Source organism: Papio anubis, chromosome 7, assembly GCF_008728515.1.
Source record: "Papio anubis isolate 15944 chromosome 7, Panubis1.0, whole genome shotgun sequence".
Taxonomy (NCBI): Eukaryota; Metazoa; Chordata; class Mammalia; order Primates; family Cercopithecidae; genus Papio; species Papio anubis.
Window position 1 is genome coordinate 13,850,958 of NC_044982.1, and position 23,011 is coordinate 13,873,968.

At 47.9% G+C, this 23,011-nt stretch overlaps 1 protein-coding gene across 2 annotated transcripts in view; it reads left to right on the plus strand.

Moving 5' to 3' along the window:
• The window catches only part of LGMN (legumain), a 44,292-nt gene extending 21,683 nt beyond the window's left edge, over positions 1-22,609 (plus strand). The window contains exons 3-14 of one of the 2 annotated variants that reach the window (XM_003902183.4): positions 7,105-7,202; positions 8,497-8,578; positions 9,743-9,828; positions 11,537-11,612; positions 12,100-12,162; positions 13,120-13,186; positions 14,035-14,153; positions 14,242-14,331; positions 16,125-16,325; positions 19,719-19,889; positions 21,695-21,762; positions 22,041-22,609. In XM_003902183.4, the coding sequence (XP_003902232.1) occupies positions 7,105-7,202; positions 8,497-8,578; positions 9,743-9,828; positions 11,537-11,612; positions 12,100-12,162; positions 13,120-13,186; positions 14,035-14,153; positions 14,242-14,331; positions 16,125-16,325; positions 19,719-19,889; positions 21,695-21,762; positions 22,041-22,083 (1,164 nt within the window). In that variant the 3' untranslated portion in view covers positions 22,084-22,609. The remainder of the gene's footprint in view (positions 1-7,104; positions 7,203-8,496; positions 8,579-9,742; positions 9,829-11,536; positions 11,613-12,099; positions 12,163-13,119; positions 13,187-14,034; positions 14,154-14,241; positions 14,332-16,124; positions 16,326-19,718; positions 19,890-21,694; positions 21,763-22,040) is intronic. The other variant, XM_009212154.4, reaches the window with a different exon arrangement.
• The last annotated feature ends 402 nt before the right edge of the window (positions 22,610-23,011 follow it).

Sequence of the window (23,011 nt, forward strand, 5' to 3'; positions counted from 1 at the left end):
GGCTGGAGCCCAGTGGTGTTATCATAGCTCACTGCAGCCTCGAACTCCTGGGCCCCAGGGATCCTCCTAAGTAGCTGGGACCACAGGTGTGCCACCATGCCCAACTAGTTAAAAATATTTTTTTTTTTGTAGAGATGAAGTCTTGCTATGTTTCCCAGGCTGGTCTCGAACTCCTGGGCTCAAGTGATCCTCTTTCCTCGGCCTCCCAAAGTGCTCAGATTACAGGCCACTGTGTCTGTCCTGAAACCTGCTTTTAAAGAGGACATGGTGGGAAGGGATTAGGAAGGAGGACGGAGGGGACTGTGCAGGGGAATGCCGAGCGTGTGGGATGTGGGCATGGGCCCATTCGTGCAGCAGGGCCATCCTTGTAAATGCCAGAGGCAGTACAGGACCTTGGAAAGGATGTGGCTCTGGATTTGCTGAGACCTCAGGTGTCATTCCTTCCCTCCAGTTACGCGCTGTATAAGTCTGAACAAACTACATTGTCAGATTCTTTCTGTGGGGTTGGCAGTGGGCTCAGCGAGGCACCTTGCAAAACCCCAGCCTGCAGCCTCACCTCAGCACTGCTCAGCTGTGTGTCAGGAAGTGATCATATATGTACACTTGGCAGGTGAGCAGAGCTGGCTGGAGAGCGGATCCTTTACAGCAACTGTGACACGGGGCTTGCCAGCGTATTTAGACCTTGTTTGACTTGTCTTTGTTTAGCTGACAGCTGGCCAAGCTGGAGGCAGTGCAAGCAGAGTGGGGACAGTGATCCTATCGGCAAATCACGGGAGGCATTAGGAAGACCAGTGGAATTCCCAGCGCAAGTTATGAAACCAGCCAAGTCACAATCTCTGTTCGTCATTCCGGAGAGCTCTGTGCTCCTGAGAAGTCTTGCTCAATACCTTCCTCTCGAATATGACCTTTTATGACTTCTGGGCTTAAGTGGGGAAAATACAGTATAGGTCACATGGGTTTAGGGGAAGTAATACAAGTAGTAACGCCATTTTCACATTGTTTGAGTTGAACCCCACTTGTATCTCTTTTGAGTGCTAGTAAATATTTGACTTAATTGAAGAACCCTGCTGAGTTAACAAAGGTAGAGGCAACCAAGTGCCTCCAAGGCTCAGAAGAGAGTCACAGCCTGATGAGGCAGCAATGAGTGTGGAAGATGGGGCACAAGGCACCGTTGGGGTCAGCCATGGCCCTTCCTGAGCTTGTCCCCGTCTGTAAGATGGGGATGAAAGCACTTACCTCTCAAGAGTGCTGGGGGTCCCAAACAGTGCAGGAGCGACAACACAAGGCACTCTGAACCTGCCCCTGCAGAAAATATATAACTTTATTGAGGCCGAGTTTAAGACATATCATCTTAATTCACCCATTGAGGTTAATTTATCTAACTCAGTGATTTTTTAGTAAATTTACCAAGTTGTGTGAACATCACTATAAATCAGTTTGATATTTCCATCATCCCAGTATGATCCTTTGGGCAGGCTGGGCGGTGGCCCACACCTATAATCCCAGCACTTTGGGAGGCCAAGGCAGATGGATCATTTGAGGCCAGGAGTTTGAGACCAGCCTGGCCAACATGGTGAAACCCAATTTTTACTAAAAATACAGAAATTAGCTGGGCGTGGTGGCACACGCCTGTAATCCCAGCTACTTGGGAGGCTGAGGTTCAAGAATCGCTTAAACCCTGGAGGCAGAGGCCACAGTGAGCCATGATCACACCACTGCACTCCAGCCTGGGCAACAGAGCAAGACTGACTCAAAAAAAAAAAAAAAAAAAAAAATCCTTTGGGCATATTTGCAGTTCCCACCTCTAGCCCCAGGCAACTACTAATCATCTACTTTCTAGCTGTATAGATTTGTTTATTCTGAACATTTCCTATCAATGGAGCTAAACAGTGTATGGTCTTTTGTGTCTGGCTTCTCCTAGTGTCATGTTTTTGAAGTTTGTTCACGTTGTAGCATGCATCAGTGCTCCACTCCCTTTTATTCCCAAATAGCATTCCATTGTATGGATAGACCACGTTTTGCCTGCCCATTTACCAGTTGATGGACATTTGGGTTGTTTCCAATTTTTGGTTATTATGAACAATGCTGCTGAGAACATTTGCATGCAAATGTTTGTGTGAATACATTTTTTTGTTTCTCTTGGGTAGGTACTTAAGAGTTGGAATTGCAGGCCGGACGCGTTGGCTCACGCCTGTAATCCCAGCACTTTGGGAGGCTAAGGCGGGTGGGTCACGAGGTCAGGAGTTTGAGACCAGCCTGACCAACATGGTGAAACCCCATCTCTACTAAAAATATAAAAATTAGCTGGGCGTGGTAGTAAACACCTGTAATCCCAGCTACTCAGGAGGCTGAGGCAGTAGAATCGCTTGCACCCGGGAGGCAGAGGTTGCAGTGAGCTGAGATTGCACTGTTGCACTCCAGCCTGGGCGACAGAGCAAGACTCCATCTCAAAAAAAAAAAAAGAGTTGTAATTGTTGGGTCACATGGTAAATTTATGTTTGACTCTTTGAGAAACTGTAAAGCTCGTTTCCAGAATCACGGCTCCACGTTCCATTCCCCTAGCGGTGTATGTATGGAGGCTCTTGGTTCCTCAGTTCTCGACAACACTTGTTATTGTCTGTCTGTGAAGTGGCAGCTCAGTGTGGTTTTAATTTGCATTTCCTAATAACGGGTGATGTTGGACATCTTTTCATTTGCTGACTAACCATTTGTATATCTTCTTAGGTGAAATGTTTATTGAAATCTTTTGCCTGTTTTTGGCTCCGTGGTACAGGAGTTCTTTGGCTATTTCAGTATAAGCCCTTTATCAGATATATGTTTTGCAAATATTTTCTCGTAGTCTGTTGCTTGTCTTTTTATTTTCTTAATAATGTCTTTGGAAGCACTGAAGGTTTTAATTTTGCTGAGCCAATTTATCAAGGTTTTTTTTTTTTTTGAGACAGAGTCTTGCTCTGTTGCCCAGGCTGGAGTGCAATGGTGTAATCTTGGCTCACTGCATCCTCTGCCTCCTGGGTTCAAGTGATTTCTCCTGCCTCAGCCTCCTGAGTAGCTGGGATTACAGGCATACACCATCACGCCTGGCTAATTTCTTTGTATTTTTAGTAGAGGCGGGGTTTTACTGTATTGGCCAGGCTGGTCTCGAACTCCTGACTTCACGTGATCCCAAAGTGCTGGGATCCTTGGCCTCCCAAAGTGCTAGAATTACGGGTGTGAGCCGCTGCGCCCAGCCTGATTTGATTTTTAAAAACTAAATAGCAGACAAATAATGTCTGTATAACACGCGTACACCTTAAAGAATAATAAAATGAATACCTGTGTACCTTGCACCTTGCTAAAAAAAATAGAACTATACTAGTACCTTGTCCCCTGTCTGATGGACTCCCGCTCCCTTCCCTTCAGAGACCAAGCTCCTGAATTTTTTGTCATTCATTCCTTTGCTTTATAGTTTTGCTGTATGTCTATTTAACTGTCAACAGCATAATGTTTACATTAGCCTGTTTTGACCTTTATATAAATGTAATCATAGTGAAGGTGTTTTTCTATGACTTGCTCTTTTTTTCATTATGTTCGCAAGAGTTGTCTATTTTGAAAACTGGATTGTACTTGTTTGCGTATTTTTAAAAGTTTTTACAGATTCAGGGGGTCCATGGATATATTGTGTAGTGGTGGGATTTGCGCTTCTTGGGTACCCATCATCTGAGTAGTGGGTTGTAGTCCGTTCATTTTCAGGTATTCCATTTATGTGAACCTATGACAATGTATTTTTCCAGCTCTCAATCATTGGAGTTATTTCTTGGCTTTTGCTGTTAAACTGATGCTGTGAACATTTTCTGGTTATCCGTGGGAGGTAGAGTTTTGCTAGGCTATATGGCTAGGAGTAGGCTATATGGCTAGGAGTAGAATTGCTTGGTTGGAGGGTGTGTTGAACCTCATTGATAATGTCAGGATGTCTTCCAGAGTGGAGTGCCAGTTACACTCTATTTCCACCATAGCTGTACTAGTTTACTGTCACTGCTTAAACAGATTGCCACAGACTTCATGGTTTGAAACAACACAAATTTATTATCTTATATTTCTGGAGGTAAGAAATGTGAAACGGCTGCCACTGGGTTAAATCACAGTGTTGCCTGGGCTGTGTTCCTTGGTGACTCTAGTGGAGGCTCCACTTTCTCATCTTTTCCAGCTTTTAGACGCTGCCTGCAGTTGTTGGCTTCTGGCCCCTTCTTCCATCCTCAGTGCCAACAAGGGTCAGTTGAATCTTTCTTACACTGCATCACTCGGACACCGACTCCTGCCTCTGTCTCCACATACAAAAGCCTTTGTGATTACATTAGGCCCACTGAAGGCTGGGCAAGTGACTCGCACCTGTAATCCTAGCACTCTCTATCCAAGGCGGGAGGATCGCTTGAGCCCAGGAGTTCAAGACCAGCCAAAGCAACATAGCCAGACCCTGTCTCTACAAAACATTTTAGAAATTAGCCAGGTGTAGTGGTGTGTGCCTGTAGTCTCAGCTACCTGGGAGGCTAAGGTGGGAGGCCCAGGAGGTCGAGGCTGCAGTGAGCTGAGATTGCACCTGTGCACTCCCGCCTGGGAGACAGCAAGACCCTGTCTCAAAAAAAACGAAAACAAAAAAATAAACAAAAATGACATTGGGGCACTAGAATAATCCAGGAAAACCTCCCTATTTTAAGACCAGCTGATTGGCAACCTGAAATCCATCTGCTATCTTAATAACCTTTTGCTCTGTAATGTAACATAGTCACAGGCTCCTTGGATTAGGATGTGGACAGCCTCGGGAGCTGTTATTCTGCCTACCACAATTAGTGTTTGAAGGTCACTAGTCCACAGCAATGAGGACTTAAACATCTAACAATCTGTGTGCATGTGTGTGTATATAATATTTAGTGACTATTTTAAAATGATCTGTGTTTGCTGTGGGCCTCTGTAATTTTAATGATTTCTCTCTTGTCCCTGTATGAAGCAGGATCAAGTTCTGGGGACATGGGGATCTTTCTCTTTTTTTTTGAGACTGAGTTTCACTCTTGTTGCCCAGGCTGGAGTGCGATGGTGCGATCTTGGCTTACTGCAGCATCCGTCTCCCGGGTTCAGGTGGTTCTCCTGCCTCAGCCTCCCGAGTAGCTAGGATTAAGGCATGTGTCACCACGCCCAGCTAATTTTGTATTTTTAGTAGAGATGGCGTTTCACCATGTTGGTCAGGCTGGTCTCAAACTCCAGACCTCAGGTGATCCACCCACCTCAGCCTCCCAAAGTGCTGGGATTACAGGCGTGAGCCATTGTGCCCGGCCAGAACACCTGGGATCTTTCACTTGAGTACTGTGTGACTTGGGCAGGTCACCTCACCTCCAGAGGCTGCTTTTTCCTTATCCATAATAAAATGGGGATCATTACCTTTATCACAAAGGGTTGCTATGAGAATTAAACGAGATAATGCCTACAAAGTCTTAGCACAGTGCTGGACAAATAGAAGCAAGTCAATAAAATGTATTAGTTTTCCTATTTATTCTGTCATCCATTCATCTAATCGCTCTTGAGTGCCAGGTCCTAGACTCACCCATTCAGTCTTCAAAAACTGTATACCAAGCACCCATCTTTGTCATAAAATAAGTCCATTTGGTTGGGACAGCCACAGGCAAAGTGCCAGTCTGAATGTTCGATGAGCTTTAGTTTTATTGCTATGCTCAGTGTTGTTTCAAGTGTGCTGTGTGTACATCCAGTCTCTCAGGCTGTCTTCCTTGGGGAGGCAAATCGCTGGGCACACGCCTCTCCTTATGCTTACTTATGTCTTTGTTCTAGGAACAACAGGATTAAATGTAAGCAGACAGGCAACATTTTTCCTTTCTGTCTTCAGATGATTTCCAAGGCATGAAGTATGTTTCACCTGAGATAAGGACGCAAGTCTGTCTTCACCCTTGCGTGGACAGGGAGTTGCATTAGGAACATTTTTCTCATATTCCTTTTTTTTTTTTTTTTTTTTTGAGACGGAGTCTCGCTCTGTCACCCAGGCTGGAGTGCAGTGGCCGGATCTCAGCTCACTGCAAGCTCCACCTCCCGGGTTCACGCCATTCTCCTGCCTCAGCCTCCCGAGTAGCTGGGACTACAGGCGCCTGCCACCTCGCCCGGCTAAGTTTTTGTATTTTTAGTAGAGACGGGGTTTCACTGTGTTAGCCAGGATGGTCTCGATCTCCTGACCTCGTGATCCGCCCGCCTCGGCCTCCCAAAGTGCTGGGATTACAGGCTTGAGCCACCGCGCCCGGCCTCATATTCCTAATGTTATCTTCCTTTGTATTCTTGTTCTTTTTAAAACTTAAGAGCAATTTCTCAGTTCCTGAGTTGGACTTTTGAGTGTTCAATCAGTTCTCTAAACAGTGACTTTGGCACACAAAGTACTTGGATCAGAAGAATCCTGTGGGAAATAGAACTAGCTCTGTTGATCATTCTGAGTCATTCTGTTTTTGAGACTAAAATCCATGCTTTCCAGAGACTGTTATATAGTCTGAAAAATAAAAACAAGTTACTTAGGACTTGCAGAGGTCCTTCTTACCTACAGACGTGGTGGCAGTGGTGGTGGTGGTGGTGGTGGCAGTGGTGGTGGCAGTGGTAGTGGTGGTAGTGGTGATGGTGGCAGTGGTAGTGGTGGTGGTGGCAGTGGCAGTGATAGTGGTGGTGGTGGCAGTGATAGTCGTGGTGGTGGTGATGGTGGCAGTGGCAGTGGTGGTGGTGGTGGCATGGTGGTGGTGGTGTTGGTGGCAGTGGCAATGGTGGTGGTGGTTGGGGTGTTAGTGGTGGCGGTGGTGGCAGCATTGGTGGTGGCGGTGGTGGTGGTGGTGGTGCTGGGGTGTGCATGTGCACGTAGCCCATGTGTGCACTAGTTTCCTGCTGAATAATACTTTGGATGGATGGGGGATCTTTTTAAGGTGAGATAAAAAATATCAATATATGTGTTTGAAAATAGTAACTTAAATGCCTGACTGATAGGGGATGATTCATGGTAAATCTTCTGGGAGACAGAACACATCACTCCTTCGAACTCCGAAACTAGCCTCCTGGGCAAAATCTAAAACTTAACCACATCATTTCTCCCAGGCAGATGCGTGCCATGCCTACCAGATCATTCACCGGAATGGGATTCCCGACGAGCAGATCATTGTGATGATGTACGACGACATTGCTTACTCTGAAGAGTAAGTGGCGGAGTGCTTGGAACCTGGTGGCGGACTTCAGGGTATTTAAAAAAAGGTCACATAGACTCAGAGGAATCCTAGTGGCCTAATGTTAGAATACATAACAGACTCCCAGACAAAAGACCACAGGGATACCTCTTGTTGAACTTTGGGTTTTGTTTTGTTTTGTTTTGTTTTTGTTTTTTTTTTGAGACAGTCTTGCTCTGTCACCCAGGCTGGAGTGCAATGGTGTGATCTCGGCTCACTGCACCCTCCACCTGCTGGGTTCAAGTGATCCTCCCACCTCAGCCTCCCAAGAAGCTGGGACTGCAGGTGTGCACCGCCATGCCCAGCCAATTTTTGTATTTTTTAGTAGAGACAGGATTTCACCATGTTGGCCAGGCTGGTCTTGAACTTTTGACCTCAAGTGATCCAGCTGCCTTGGCCTCCCAAAATGCTGGGATTGCAGATGTGAGCCACCACGCCTGACCCTCATGTTGAGCTTTGACCATAACTTGGGTGTGCCCTGGGAGTGCCAAAGACCTGGTGGGTGCTTTGAAAGGGTTTAAAAGCTGAGTTCCTCCTCACCTTGGAGGACTTGTTGGGTTCTACGGTGCTTGCTCCTAAGCTCCGAGCAGGCTGCAGCACAGGGGACCTGCACGTAGAATGCTTTTGTTTGTAGGTTAGATCTTCCTACTACCTTCTTTCTATACTTACTTTATTACTTGCTGAGTTTAACTTCACAACTAGTTCCCTTGTGCCCGCTTATCTGATTTCTTGCAGAGATCAGAGGTAGCAAGTATGGGCATAAACTCAGCGAGTTCTAACCTCCTAGCTCCGTGGTCACCCTGCTGCAGCCGCGGTGAAGGGCGCTACCCTTACTTTGGTCACATTCTCAGCTCATCCATCACCCATTCTGAGGCTTTAATGCCTAAGCTCTTGTATTAAAGTCTTGTTCTCTGTCCTGTCTCTTTCTGAAAGTAGTTTCGCTCTGAGAGAGCTTTTGATGAAGCCTTGCCCTCATGATGCTCTCTGGTTTCCAGCAGGCAGCCGGGAGCACCTAGGCTTTTGGTCCCTGCCCGAGGCTTTTCAAGCTCAGCTCCTCACTGCCTCTGCCAAGAGCTCTTGGGCTGTGGGACTGCTGAGATCCCCAAGCTGCTAAAACCACTTACATGTTGGCCACCGTGCAGGCCATCAGTTGCATCTTTGACAAACATAGATGTTTCCTGTTTTTTCACAGAACAGGCGTGTGTTTGAAGAGAGAGATTTCGGAGGCATGCCACATTTTGTTTCAATTGTGTCCTTTAATTTTCAGTAATCCCACTCCAGGAATTGTGATCAACAGGCCCAATGGCACGGATGTCTATCAGGGAGTCCCGAAGGACTACACTGGAGAGGTGAGTGGCTGCCGGGGGTGGAGCCAGCAGGTTTAGTTTTCATTTTAGTGATGATTTTTCCTTCTTTCTTCTGTTTCTAGAATCAGAACCTCCCTAGACTGGCTTCTGGTCAGTGTTTCACATTTGTATTAGGATTTGTGCCTGAGGAGTAAATTATGAGAGTTTTGAAAGAAAGCAGAGGAAAAGAAAATGTTTAGAATAAGTTGCAATCTACTGATAGTTACCGTCTTATACTTTAGGCCTGACCGTGTAGTTTCTTCCATATTAACCTTTCTTGAGATATCACCATTAATCTGCTTATACATTACCTGTGCTCTTTTATAAAAATCAGTTTTCTCCATACCAGGCTTGGTGCAAAGTAGCTCAGGATTTTTGCTGAGATAGTTTTTCATTTATTATTATTATATGGTTTATTACATTACATAGTGTATTATAGATATAATAGTATATTACTTCCAGAAACTTTTCTGTTCCTCCTAGTTGATTGAGACTGTCTCAATGGACACATTTTTAAAATCACCGTAATGCCTTCATTCTCCTGGTTTTCATAGTCTGTTTTAAATGTTGGATCTTTTAGGAATTAATTATCTTTTTGATAAGAAACTTTTATCTGATGTTTAACAATTCTTTCAGTTTCATTTTATTTTATTTTTCTTTTAAAGTCAAATACAATTAAATTTAATATATCATACAGGTAAAAAGGATGATCCTATTTAATGAAATTGTTTCTGTATAGTGTTTGTTTGTTTGTTTGAGATGGAGTCTTGCACTGTTGCCCAGGCTGGAGTGCAGTGGCACAATCTTAGCTCACTGCAACCTCTGCTTCCCTGGTTCAAGTGATTTTCCTGCCTCAGACTCCATAGTAGCTGGGATTATAGGCGGGTGCCATGATGCCTGGCTAATTTTTCTACTTTCAGTAGAGGTGGGGTTTCACTGTGTTGGCCAGGCTAGCCTTGAACTCCTGACCTCAAGTGATCCGCCCACCTCGGCCTCCTAAAGTGCTAGCATTACAGGCGTGAGCCACCACACTTGGCCAAAAGTGTTTGCTCTTGAGCCTTGAGCCTTGGAATGTGCAGGCTGGTGGCGTGGGTTGGCTGCAGACTCAGCCAACTCTCTGGGTTGGAGTGATAGCTGCATCTGATTGTGGCTCCTAATTCTTTGTAGGATGTTACCCCACAAAATTTCCTTGCTGTGTTGAGAGGCGATGCAGAAGCAGTGAAGGGCGTCGGATCCGGGAAAGTCCTGAAGAGGTAATGTCTGTTTACAGATACTACACTTCTCTCCATGGCTTGGGACCCCAGTATAGAGAATTGAAACAGGTGTTGTTCTGTGCTCCCAGCCTGTTTACCTGTGAGAAATGACAGAGTGGAGAGTTTTGTTCTGATTTAGGACAGGTGCTTAGGGCTGTTGTTTCATGGCTTCTCTTGACAGCCCATTTCTGCACTGAATTCACCTTGTGATCCAGGGTCCCTCATGATTAATACAATGTTCCTGTCACTTAAACTCCTCGTTCCTTGTTGTCTGGGGATCGTAGCACAGGGATGTCCCACTGCCTGTGGAGCCCCTGAGGCAGGTTTGAATCCCTGTGGCCAGATTGCAGGACCACCAGCCCTGTGCTCTGATCACAGATCAGTCCAGCGGGGAGAGGCACATTTGTAAATGCAGAGCTGACTTTCATACTGGGGAAAACGAACCCCAGCGCTTACCCTGCTGGCCGTGGGCTAGAGATGTCTTACTGTTTAGTAATTGTTCATGTGGCGTTTTTGTGTGATACCAGAGATTCCAGTAGCATGTTTCTTTTAGGCTGGAAGGGAGACCTGGGCACAAGTTAGCGCGTGTGAATTAGTGCAGAGGCCTGGTGTGGTGGCTCAGCCTGTAATCCCAGCACTTCGGGAGGCCAAGGCGGGCGGATCACTTGAGATCAGGAGTTGAAGAGCAGCCTGGTCAACATGGTGAAACCCTGTCTTTACTGAAAATACAAAAATTAGCCAGGCGTGGTGGCATGTGCCTGTAGTCCCAGCTACTCTGGTGGCTGAGGCAGGAGAATTGCTTGAATCCAGGAGGTGGAGGTTGCAGTGAGGCAAGATTGTGCTACTGCACTCCAGCCTGAGCAACAGAGTAAGACTCTGTCTCAAAAAAAAAAAAAAAAAAAGAAAAACACACATACACTTTGGGAGGCTGAGCTGGGTGGATCACGAGGTCAGGAGTTTGAGACCAACCTGGCCAACATGGTGAAACCCCATCTCTACTAAAGATACAAAAAATTAGCTAGACGTGGTGGGACGTGCCTATGATCCCAGCTATTCAGGAGGCTGAGGCAGGAGAATTGCTTTAATCTGGGAGGCGGAGGTTACAGTGAGCTGAGATCATGCCATTGCACTCCAGCCTGGGCAACAGGGTGAGACTCTATCTCAAAAAAAAAAAAAAAAAGAAATGGACATCTGTGAGGGTGAACCAAATTGGCTTCATGTAAGTTATTACATCTCTGCCACTTCGACGCAGCTCCATCTGGGGGAAGCCCTGGTGAGGCAGGCAGGTGGTCATCCAAACTGTGTGGGCTGCAGGAGGCGTGGAGCGGGAGGCTGCCGGCCTGTGTTGAACTCATGTTGGGGAGATCTGGTTGGAGAGTGTGGCTGCCTGGGATGAGACCCAATTGCCAGAGGACCCCACTATCCACCTCACACCAGGTCTGTGTGATCGGTTGCCCAGGAAAGGCCCCTCCTCCTTTCCAGCCATACTTCAGAATTTGGAGGCTCTAGGATCTATACTGTGGTTCAGAATCACACTAAGGGGAGTGGAAGGGACAGGCCGGACACTGGGCCCTTGTGTTCATCTTCAAACCTGGTTGGGCAACTCTACTCCCCAAACTTCTTAATTTTTTGATTAGGGCAGCTTTTCAGAGAAATAGAAGTAAAAATAGAAAAAGGAAATGATTGACTTCTGATTCTTTCTTGGCAGCGGCCCCCAGGATCACGTGTTCGTTTACTTCACCGACCATGGATCTACTGGAATACTGGTTTTTCCCAATGAAGATGTGAGTTTTCTTGACATTTTAAGGACAAACTAGCAGAACAGAAAAGCAAGGTGTCGAGATTAAACCCATAGCATGTATTTTCTAGTGTCCTGCAAGGGTTGGTTTGTACGTGTGGTGGGTGGGAGTGGGGGACAGGTTTAGCAGCTTGAAATCTATCCAAGGGCATCTCTTCCAGCTGGTTTTCCCTGCATTTCTGTTCATATCGCAGCTTCAGTAGCTGTCTCAGGACGTGGGTGTATCGCACTAGACCTCAGAATAGACCAAAAGCTCTGGACAAAGTAATGGGTGAAGAGATACATCCTCTTTCCCTTTTTAAGTGTGGGCATAAAACACGTGATGACATTCTGGGATTATGTTCTTCCCCATGATTACTTCTAGGGGTTGGTAGAAAAGAGTTTATGAAGCATCATCAGAACTTTAGTAGTGAGTTATCCAGCGAATAGTTTCTCTTGATGTGTTGGTCTGAATCAATATTCTCACCTTTCAGCTTCATGTAAAGGACCTGAATGAGACCATCCATTACATGTACAAACACAAAATGTACCGAAAGGTAATTCAGCCCTTGGGGCAGCCTTGTGGGGAGGGCTGTGGGGAAAGCCGTGGGTGCAGAGCCCACAGTCCCGTGACCATCCTCCAACTGTGGGTGCTGTGTTTTCTAGAAAGGGGATCCTTCCAACCACTAGTTTCCCAGGCTGAGCCTTTCAGCTTTAGCTATTAGATTGGAATCACTGGAGAGCTTGTTAAAATAGTGTGGGCTTCGCCCCCAGAGTTTGACCCAGTAGGTCTGGGGAGGCGGCCTGAGAATTTGCCTTGTGTTTCTGTGTGATCCTGCTGCTGCTGGTCTTCGGCCCACACTTTGCAGACTCCTATTCCTAAGACTGTCCTCAATTTTGGGCAATTGGGGAGGAAAATACCATTATCTTATTCTCACTTTGAGCCTTTCTCACCCTTATAGCACCCTTTATGGAAACTGTGTAGGGCCAGAGTTTTTGGCCAGATGCGGTGGCTCACTCCTGTAGTCCCAGCACCTTAGAAGGCCGAGGCAGGAAGATCACTTGAGGCCAGGAGTTTAAGACCAGCCTGGGCAACATAGTGAGACTGTGTCTCTACCAAAAAAAACAAAACAAAACAAAACAAAAAAAACAAAAAACCCTGCATAGGTTGGGTGATACGTGACAGTAACGCAGAAAGATGGCCTGCTGGGCTGTTTGGTCTTTGAAACTCCTCCCTGCATTGGATGGTGGAACCGTTTTCCTTAGCATCACATGGCTCCGTTTTTTCTGCATTGTTTCAGCTAATAGATGATTTGACTCCATTAGCAATGAATAAATTTGTGTGGCAGCAGCTTCCATAGCCTCTGGCAGCAGCCTCTTTACAGCAATGTCTCCCAGAAGCAAGCCTGGAGGACTTGTTAGGAATGGGTAGAGAGAGTGGGCAGAGCTCCAGCAGCGTGGCTGGAGGCCTGTACCTGGCTGGGGTGAGCTCACCTGCCCCGTCTGCCTCACAGATGGTGTTCTACATTGAAGCCTGTGAGTCTGGGTCCATGATGAACCACCTGCCGGATAACATCAATGGTAGGTGGTTGGGGTGCCGGCCTCGACCTGGGCTGGCAAGCAGGTTGCTCAAATATCGCTGACATGGAACCGAGCATTCTCCATAAGCAGGGGCTGCTGAGGGCAGCCTGGGCCATAAACATGGGGAGATACCTGCAGGTAGCTCTGGGCTTCCTCTGCTCTTGAAGAATTGGTAGTCAGGGAATAAAGAATCTGTATGTGAGCCTCACAGTGCTCTTCCAGGTTCTAGTAAAACTACTGAAGCTAAAACTACATGGGCTTTGGACCAGCCTCCATCCTTTGCAATGTGTTGGTTGCTCTCTGACCTCAAGCAGGTGACTGGCCCTCTTTGATCCTCAATTATCCCCATCTGTAAAATGGGGATAAAGATAGTATGTGTCTGTTGGGAGACTCGTATTTTAAACACTAGCATTTGTCCAGCACAATTCTAAGCCCATGGTAGAGAGATAGTAAGTGGTAGCTTTTGTATAGGTTCAGTTAATCTAGATGTTTCTTCAATAAATGTCAGATCTCTCTGGAAACCAAAGTAAGCCCATATTCTTTAAGTTTCCCATGCTGTGGAAATGTCAGCATTCTTCCAGAATAGCATGGTGTCCTAAGCATGCCAATTTGCCAATTGCTGCAAAAAACCTCTATCAGCTGGCTCCTCTTTCTTCCGCATTTAATTTGAGATGAGTTATTGTAATGGAATGCACAGGGCTGGGTCCAGTTACGTGTCCCTGCCCTCCTGTGCTCATCATAAGTAGCACGCTTCGATTTCACCAGGGGAGAAAGAAGGACCCAAGCTTCAAGCGTAATCCAAGGCAGTAATAAAATGCGACTAAAAGATCATCTTTAATTCCTCGTAGTTTATGCAACTACTGCCGCCAACCCCAGAGAGTCGTCCTACGCCTGTTACTATGATGAGAAGAGGTCCACGTACCTGGGGGACTGGTACAGCGTCAACTGGATGGAAGACTCGGACGTGGTGAGCCCTTCGGGGGCTGGCGGTTCAGCGGGGGTTTAACCGTCAGACTCTGACTGTCAAAGGTCTTTAATGGTCTCATGTTTTGCAGGAAGATCTGACTAAAGAGACCCTGCACAAGCAGTACCACTTGGTGAAATCACACACCAACACCAGCCACGTCATGCAGTATGGAAACAAAGTGAGTCGGGAGCCTCGCTTGCCGGCCCTCCGTTACCTTGTGAACTAGGTGGACTTGCCTGGCATATTGATCTCTTGCTAAAGAGACACGGGATCTGGGTGAGGAATGGTTGAGGCAGGGGATGCCTCTGCCTCTCATAGCCATTCCATCCTGGGGACCTGTGGGCTTTGGAATCAGACCTTGCTAGGTTCAAACTTGCAGAGTTGTGAGGCTTTGGGCAAGTGATTTCACTTCTCTGAATTTGTTTCCTCATTGGTCAAAACCCAAGTGCACAAGGTAGCTACGCGCATGAAAGAGGGCTTTGCATTACTTACGCTAAACACAGGCCTAGTGTGCAGCAAGAGATCACTGACTCGAAAGCTGCTGCTCTATGGTCTGTAGGTGGTCCCACAGCCACTCCGCACCTTGGATTTTCTGGAGTCCTGCCACTTTGCAAGCTGCAGGTTGTTACCTTTACCCTTTGGCTATAAATTGGAGACATTTTATCCTCCTCCAGATATGTCCAGAAGGGACCTCTGTGGTTAAATGGTGTTGTGGCAGGTGGCTGCTAAAAGCTTGGACCCTAAGTGAAGCTGCTGGGGCTAACGTTTGGTATGTGCAAACACCGTAACAAATGTGCAGGACCTCCCAGTTGTTCATATGCCCAAACACCATTCCCCAAGCAGCCCACCCCCAGTGGAGAGCTTGCCAGCTGAGACCTGTTCCTTGGGCACAAGCATTGGCCTTCTAGAAGAACCTGGAGTCAGTAAATCCAGCCATTGTTAGCCCTTCAGCAGAGCATGGGCTGGGGGGCATGAGACCTGCACCCAGGGCACCATGACCTGGTCAGGCTTTTGAGCAGTGTAGGAGAGAGTTGGAGCAGAGGGAAGGCCAGGGAAAGGTGACCCAGAGAAGGCAGGGTCAGTGGTGGCATAGCCCTGGCCATGTGGGGGCTCTGCCCTGGGCTTTCCATTCTCGTCACAGTATCCTCAGCATTGGCCATTTCTGATCTTGGTTGAGGGGTTGTGGTGGATCTTCTCCAAACTCTGTTTTTGTATAGATTTGTGTGTGTGGTATTATTGATTTTAGAACTGTCTTTAGATTATTGTTGCTTGCGTTAGGAACAGAACGCTTGCAGCATTTTCCCTTCTGATTGGGAGCCAGTCTGTAGTGACTGCTGCAGCCAAATAGAGCCTGGCCGCTCTGCCCATTTGCTAGCTCTTGATGCCAAGCATCAGCCTGGCCTCTCTGTGACCTTAGCTCTGCCCTTCCCAGTGGACCCAGACTTCAGCTCTAACCTGGGCAGATGCTTTGTACCTTCCCACTACTGGCCCTTAGGGACTTGCAGGTGAGTGCGGGTGGGTGAGCACATACAGGGCACCCGCCTGGATAGGCGGCATCCTTTGCAGGTGACATTCTTTGCCTGGAATCCTTTGCAGCAGAACTGCTATTCTTTTTATATATGAAAGGCGCTGCTGATCCACAGGCAGAGCTTGGACCAGAGCTGTCTGGTGAAAGAATAGCAGTTCTGCTGCAGAGGATGTCAGGCATTTTGAGTCACTCGCTGGTAGATTTTAGGGGCTCCCGTGCAATGCCTGCATACTGCTGGGGTGACTACGTCTTTTCAGGCTGCAGTTGTGGCCCTGTGGCCCTGAAAGCATGAGGAGTAAATGTGAGCCTCTGATGGAGAGGCTGGACTTGGGGTACGTTGGGCACATCTGCTCCTCCCACTCAAACCACCTCTCTCTCTCCCTGTCTCTCTCTCGCTCTCTCTTGCTTTCTCTCTCGCTCTCTCTTGCTGTCTCTCTCCCCAGACGATCTCCACCATGAAAGTGATGCAGTTTCAGGGTATGAAGCACAAAGCCAGTTCTCCTCTCTCCCTGCCTCCAGTCACACACCTTGACCTCACCCCCAGCCCTGACGTGCCCCTCACGATCATGAAGAGGAAACTGATGAACACCAATGATCTGGAGGAGTCCAGGCAGCTCACGGAGGAGATCCAGCGGCATCTGGATGTGAGTAGGGGTGAAAGGAGCAGTGCCCAGGTGCTGTCCCCAGCCCAGGTGGGCAGCATGCATGAGCATGGCCCTGCCTCTTGACCCTTCTCCCTGCCATGCAAGAGTGTGTGGGGACGGAAGCCAGCCTCCGTCCTCCATGTAACAGAAGCGGGTGGGCGGAGCCATGGTTGCCTCCCATCTTCATGAGTAACCTTGACCTCTTCTGCAGTAGGGAGCAGTGGAATGGGGGCCGTCTCCCCTGTATCGTGCCAAGAAGCCATGTACCTGGGTGTTTCCCTCTTTTATACCTTGTTGCTTAGAGGATATTTTTATTTTGTTGCTTATTAAGTTATTAGCTAATCATATTCATTTTAAAAATCCAGAGCCAGGTACAGTGGCATGTGCCTCTAGTCCCAGCTACTGAGGGGGCTGAAGCAGGAGGATTCCTTGAGTCTGGTCAGCTTGGGCAACCAGTAAAACCCTTTCTCTTAAACAAAACAAAACAAAAATTCCAATCCACAAAAATTTCTGCTATTCTCAGAAAAACATAGTCATGCCTAAAATTCTTTCTAAAAATTTCTGCTATTCTCAGAAAAACATAGTCATGCCTAAAATTCTTTCTAAAGTGCTATGCCATCCTTTCCAATCACTGAGTCTGTTTTCAGTAGCTCATCAGTGTGTTTGGAGCTGGCAGAATTGCTGTGTAAATTACAGCTGTGCGCTCACTAGAATGCTGGGCAGAGGGCTGCCTGTCCCTTCCCACAAAGCCAGCTCTGTTAACTGTTGTCCCCATTGTCAGCACAGCACAGTGATGGATGTGCTGAAACATGGCCTGAGTTTTCTAGGCAAGTTTTTTTTTTTGTTTTTTTTTTTTGAGACAGAGTCTTGCTCTGTCGCCAGGCTGGAGTGCAGTGGTGTGATCTCGGCTCACTGCAACCTCCGCCTCCTGGGTTTAAGTGATTCCCCTGCCTCAGCCTCCCGAGTAGCTGGGATTACAGGCACGTGCCACCATGCCCAGCTAGTTTTTGTATTTTTAGTAGAGACGAGGTTTCACCATATTGGTCAGACTGGTCTCGAACTCCTGACCTCAGGTGATCCACCTATCTAGGCAGGATTCTTTTTTGTAATCAGTGTGGTTTGTTTTAAGTGCATATATCTAATTATCCCCAAAATTGGTACCCTGTGTGTGACAGCTGTATTAACCAGGACATATTTTTAGTTGCTGTCAAACGCAGTGTAGCACAGTAGTTCTCAGACTTTTTATTCTTAGGCCTCTTTATTTTTTAATTTTTTTATAGAGCTGGGGTCTCCCTGTGTTGCCCAGGCTGGTCTTAAACTCCTGAGCTCAAGTGGTCCTCCCACCTGGGCCCCGAAAGTATTGGGATTACAGAAGTGGGCCACTCACCCGGCCAGACCCCTTTATACTCTTTAAATTATTCATCCCAAAGGGCTTTTGTTCATGGTGGGTTATGTCTATTGATATTTATTGCATTAAATTAGGATGAGATGAAAGGACATTTTTGACGGTTCACAGAAACTGAACCAGAGGTTTTGTTTTTTTTTGTTGGTTTTTTTTTGAGATGGAGTTCTGCTCGTGCTGCCCAGGCTGGAGTGCAGTGGTGTGATCTCAGCTCACTGCAACCTCTGCCTTCTGGGTTCAAGTGATTCTCCTGCCTCAGCCTCCCAAGTAGCTGGGATTACAGGCACCTGCCACCACGCCCAGCTAACTTTTGCATGTTTAGTAGAGATGGGGTTTCACCATGTTGTCCAGGCTGGTCTCAAACTCCTGGCCTCAGGTGATCCACCTGCATCAGCCTCCCAAAGTGCTGGGATTACAGGCGTGAGCCACCGCACCCGGCTCAAGAGTTTTCTTACGTTTGCTTAAACAACTGTGTAAATCATATAGGACTTCTTTGGTATCTGCTGCCAATTAGAAAACTATTTCTAAGAAGACCATTTAACTATTGCATAATTACACTTTTATGTAAAGTAAAAGATTATTGTGAAAAAATTAAAACTAAGATTTAAAAATATTTAACTCATTTACAAATAACAATATTTGTAACAAATAACATTTTGCATTAATATTTTTCTATGAAAAATAACCATTTTCCAAAACAAAAACCACTTTGGTGAGAAGAGTGGCATTGCTTTACATTTGTGTGGAATCTCTTTTGTGTCTGGCATTACTAGAAGACAGCTGGATCCTTGAACTGGCTTCTGCTTTCGCTGTTGGGAGCTGTTCTTTTGGCTGAAGTATAAGAAGAAAATCCAGCCTTGTAAAGATACAGAGTTGAGGAAGGGAAGACCTTCCAGAGCCTGAGAGCTCTTGGGGAGTCTGGTTCTGGACCACGCCGGGGAACTGCTGGTCTGACACACAGTGGGTGGAGGGTCTTTGTGGAATGCAGATATGAAGCAGACCAACCCTGGCTGGAGAGAGGGTAGGACAGAGCTTGCTTGTAGAGTGAAGGGTGTTTTTTTTTTTTTTAGTTTTTTTGATTTTTATTTTAATAGATGCAGGGTCTTGCTGTGTTTCCCAGGCTGGTCTGGAACTGCTGGCCTCAAGGGATCCTCCTGCCTCAGCCTCCTAAAGTGCTGGGAGTACAGGCGTGAGCCACTGTGCCTGGCCGGAGTGAGGGTAGTGCAGAAGCGCCTTCTTCTTTATGATGCTGTTTTTCATCATCTGGAAAGAAAACAGAGTCCCTCTGTGCCCCACTGTGTAAACTTTCGCTAGTTTCCTGAGTGGGCAGAGGTGCCCGTGAACACAGCACCCTCACGGCACAGTCGTCTGTTTTGGGGCACAGGTTCTGCAACGTCCTTTCTCCACAGCAATGGTGGTTTTTTTGTTTTTTTTTGTTTTTTTTTGTTTTTTTTTTTGAGACGGAGTCTCGCTCTGTCGCCCAGGCTGGAGTGCAGTGGCGTGATCTCGGCTCACTGCAAGCTCCGCCTCCCGGGTTCACGCCATTCTCCTGCCTCAGCCTCCCGAGTAGCTGGGACCACAGGTGCCCACCACCTCGCCCGGCTAATTTTTTGTATTTTTAGTAGAGATGGGGTTTCACCGTGTTAGCCAGGATGGTCTCGATCTCCTGACCTCGTGATCCGCCCACCTCGGCCTCCCAAAGTGCTGGGATTACAGGCGTGAGCCACCGCGCCCGGCCGCAGTGGTTGTTTTTTGATACAAATGTTTGCATCATGCTGGAAGATCCCCAAGAGGCAGGTCTTTCTGGCCGTCGCAGAAGTGGGCACAGACATCTTTGGCCTTTCTCGGAATGCATTGATTGTTATTTCCTCGAACCTGCGGGAGGCTGAGGGCTGTGTGGAGAAGCCTTTGAATGCACTTCTCACTGTTCCTGGCTCCCCGAGAGACCGCGTTCAGGGAGGCACATTCTGACAGGCCGCGTTTCTCCCCAGGCCAGGCACCTCATTGAGAAGTCAGTGCGCAAGATCGTCTCCTTGCTGGCAGCGTCCGAGGCTGAGGTGGAGCAGCTCCTGTCCGAGAGAGCCCCGCTCACAGGGCACAGCTGCTACCCAGAGGCCCTGCTGCACTTCCGGACCCACTGCTTCAACTGGCACTCCCCCACGGTGAGCCGGCGGGGCTCTCCCCACGTCTGGAATCCAGAAGCTGAATTCATATTGTCCCCCGGCAGTCACACTGGATGGACAACTTTATAGAAGGTTCCATCCAGGCTGAGAAACAGTGGGCTCATTTCAGAGAGGATGAAGGTTGTCCAAATTCACTGATTTTAAATCTTGGCCCCAGAACACTCCTCTCGTCCCAGTGGTAGAAGAGTTTACCAGAGCCATAGATGACAGATGACAGCTCTCACTTCTAGTTTGAAAAACGGTTACTTCTCTTCACACTTCTGCTGTCCCTGCCAATCCCCACCCTCGCCTCTGCCCCTCACACCAGCCACACACATCTTCTGCCTTCTGGCTCTGTTCTGACCTCTTCCCAAGACAGTTGAGGTTGGGTGTGGCCCGTGGAGGAGAAGTGCTGAGTTTCTGCAGATGTAGAATTGGAAGGCAGCTGAAAAGCCTCCTGGTCAGTAGCATGTGGTGCTTCGATCCTTCTAGAGAAAGGTTGGCAAACCGGCCTACAGGCCTGTTTCTCCCTCATAACCTGTTTTTGTAAATCAAGTTTTATTGGGGCCGGGCGTGGTGGCTCATGTCTGTAATCCCAGCACGTTGGGAGGCCCAGGTGGGTGGATCACCTGAAGTCAGGAGTTCCAGACCAGCCTGGCCAACATGGTAAGACCTCGTCTCTACTAAATATATAAAAATTAGCCAGACGTGGTGGTGCACGCCCGTAATCCCAGCTACTCGGGAGGCTGAGGCAGGAGAATCACTTGAACCAGGGAGGTGGAGGTTGCAGTGAGCCGAGATTGTGCCACTGTACTGTAGCCTGGGCGACAGAGTGAAACTCTGTCTCCAAAAAAAACAATGTTTTTTATTAGAACATAGCCACATCCTGCTCGGTTCCCTGTTGTCCCTGGCCGCTTTCACACTGGGGCAGAGTTGAGGTAGCTCGACTTTACCCCTCCAGTCTTCGTTTGTTTTTCTTTTTTTTTTCAGATGCAGTTTTGCTCTTTTTGCCAAGGCTGGAGTGCAGTGGTGTGATCTCAGCTCACTGCAACCTCTGCCTCCTGGGTTCAAGCGATTCTCCTGCCTCAGCCTCCCAAGTAGCTGGGATTACAGGCACCCGCCACCACGCCCAGCTAACTTTTGCATGTTTAGTAGAGATGGGGTTTCACCATGTTGTCCAGGCTGGTCTTAGAACTTCTGACCTCAGGCAATCCATTTACGTCGGCCTCCCAAAGTGCTGGGATTACAAGCATGAGCCACCGCACCCGGCCCGGTCTGGGTTTTTTGACCTTTGGAGTCATGCACAGTGAACCTCTTCCTTTGTTCTCATAGAGTTCTTGGGTTTCCCTGAAGTTTGTTTCAAGATAAACATCCCCGCTGCTTCACTCCTTCCTGGTGTGATCCAATGTGGCTTTCATGCATCATCCATCTCCCTCGCTGGTGTGTCCCTCCCAGAATAAGGTTCCCAGAATCAAAAGGCAGACTTCACGGGGAGATCCCAGGCCATGGCAGGGAGCAGAGCCATCGGAAGTTCCCCGTCAGGAGTCCTGCCCTCAGATTTGAGAGTGCAAAGCACCGCCAGACATCCCCCCGCCCCTTGCTTGCAAACCCTGGCATGTGTGCCTCTTTCCTGGGGGATAGTCCATAAATATCACCAGATTATCTAAAGGTTGGGAAAGGATCCATGAACCAAAGTAAGGCAAGAGCCACTGGCCAAGATGCTTTCCCTCTGTAACTACAAAAGCGGAGTGGATTGTGTCGGTGAGATGAGGATGTTTCATTCCGTCTTGTTTGTTTTCTCCCAGTACGAGTATGCGTTGAGACATTTGTACGTGCTGGTCAACCTTTGTGAGAAGCCGTATCCGCTTCACAGGTAACTAACGCAGCGGTGGCACTTGGAAGGTCGATGTCATTCTGAAAGCAGAAGGGGCTGCCAGCCTCTTCTGCAACTGGGCAGTTTCACTTCTGCCAGGAGCTCCCTCCAGCTTTCCTCTAGAGCCATTTGTCAGTGGGGTCCCGAAGCCGCGTTCTTAGTGACAGCTGCTGGGCGGGCCTGTCCTAACTGCCTGCCTACTGCATGTGGGTTTGTGTTTGTCTGCCTTTCTTCAGAGTTGACACAGTTCACCAAGTTCTTCTTCCTGTCTGTCGCAGGATAAAACTGTCCATGGACCACGTGTGCCTTGGTCACTACTAAAGAGCTGCCTCCTGGAAGCTTTTCCAAGTGTGAGTGCCCCACTGATTGTGTCCTGATCAGAGACTGGAGAGGCGGAGTGAGAAGCCCCCCGCTGCTCCGGGCCCTCCTGGGGAGCCCCCACTCCAGGGCTCGCTCCAGGGCCTTCTTCACAGGATGACTTGCTCACTGTTACCTACTTCCCCAGTCTCTTCTGGAACACTACCAATTGGGGTGGGGAAAGCTCCGTATTGAGAAGGGTCGTATTTGCTTCCTAGGAGGTTTGTTGTTTTGTTCTGTTTTTGCCCGTTAGTTTTAAGGAGCAGGAAGTTCATGGGGGCTTCTGACGTAGCCCCTCTCAAAAGGAATCTTTATTCTGAGAAATTTGAACCAAAACCTCTTTCAATCTTCAGAATGATTTTAGTGAAGAGGGCCTCAAGCCCCAAATGGAAAACCGTTTTTAGAAATTACTATGATTTTTGATTGCTTTTGTATTTAATTCTGCAAGTGTTCAAGTCTTAAAAAATAAAGATTTATAACAGAACCCAAATATTCTCTTCCGACCCTGACTTTGTGGTTGATGCTCCTGCACCTCCTAGTGGGGGCCTCCTCCGTCATCGTCTTTTCCAGCCTCATCACCCCAAGTCTCCCCTCCCACTGCTCTGCTGTTTTCTGTTCCTCTGTACTCCTTGGGCTCTGCAGCCTCCTGTGCCTTTGCTCCTTGCTGTTCCTCCTGCCCTGGAATGCCTTTCCCATCTCCTCTGCAGACCCTCCAGGGACAGTTTAAAGTACCCTTCTTTCCTCCAACCTTCCTCACCTTCTCCTCCCTACTCATCAAGTTGTTTCTGGCTGGGCGCGGTGGCTCACGCCTGTAATCCCAGCATTTTAGGAGGCCGAGGTGGGTGGATCACCTGGTATCAGGAGTTCGAGACCAGCCTGGGCAACATGGCGA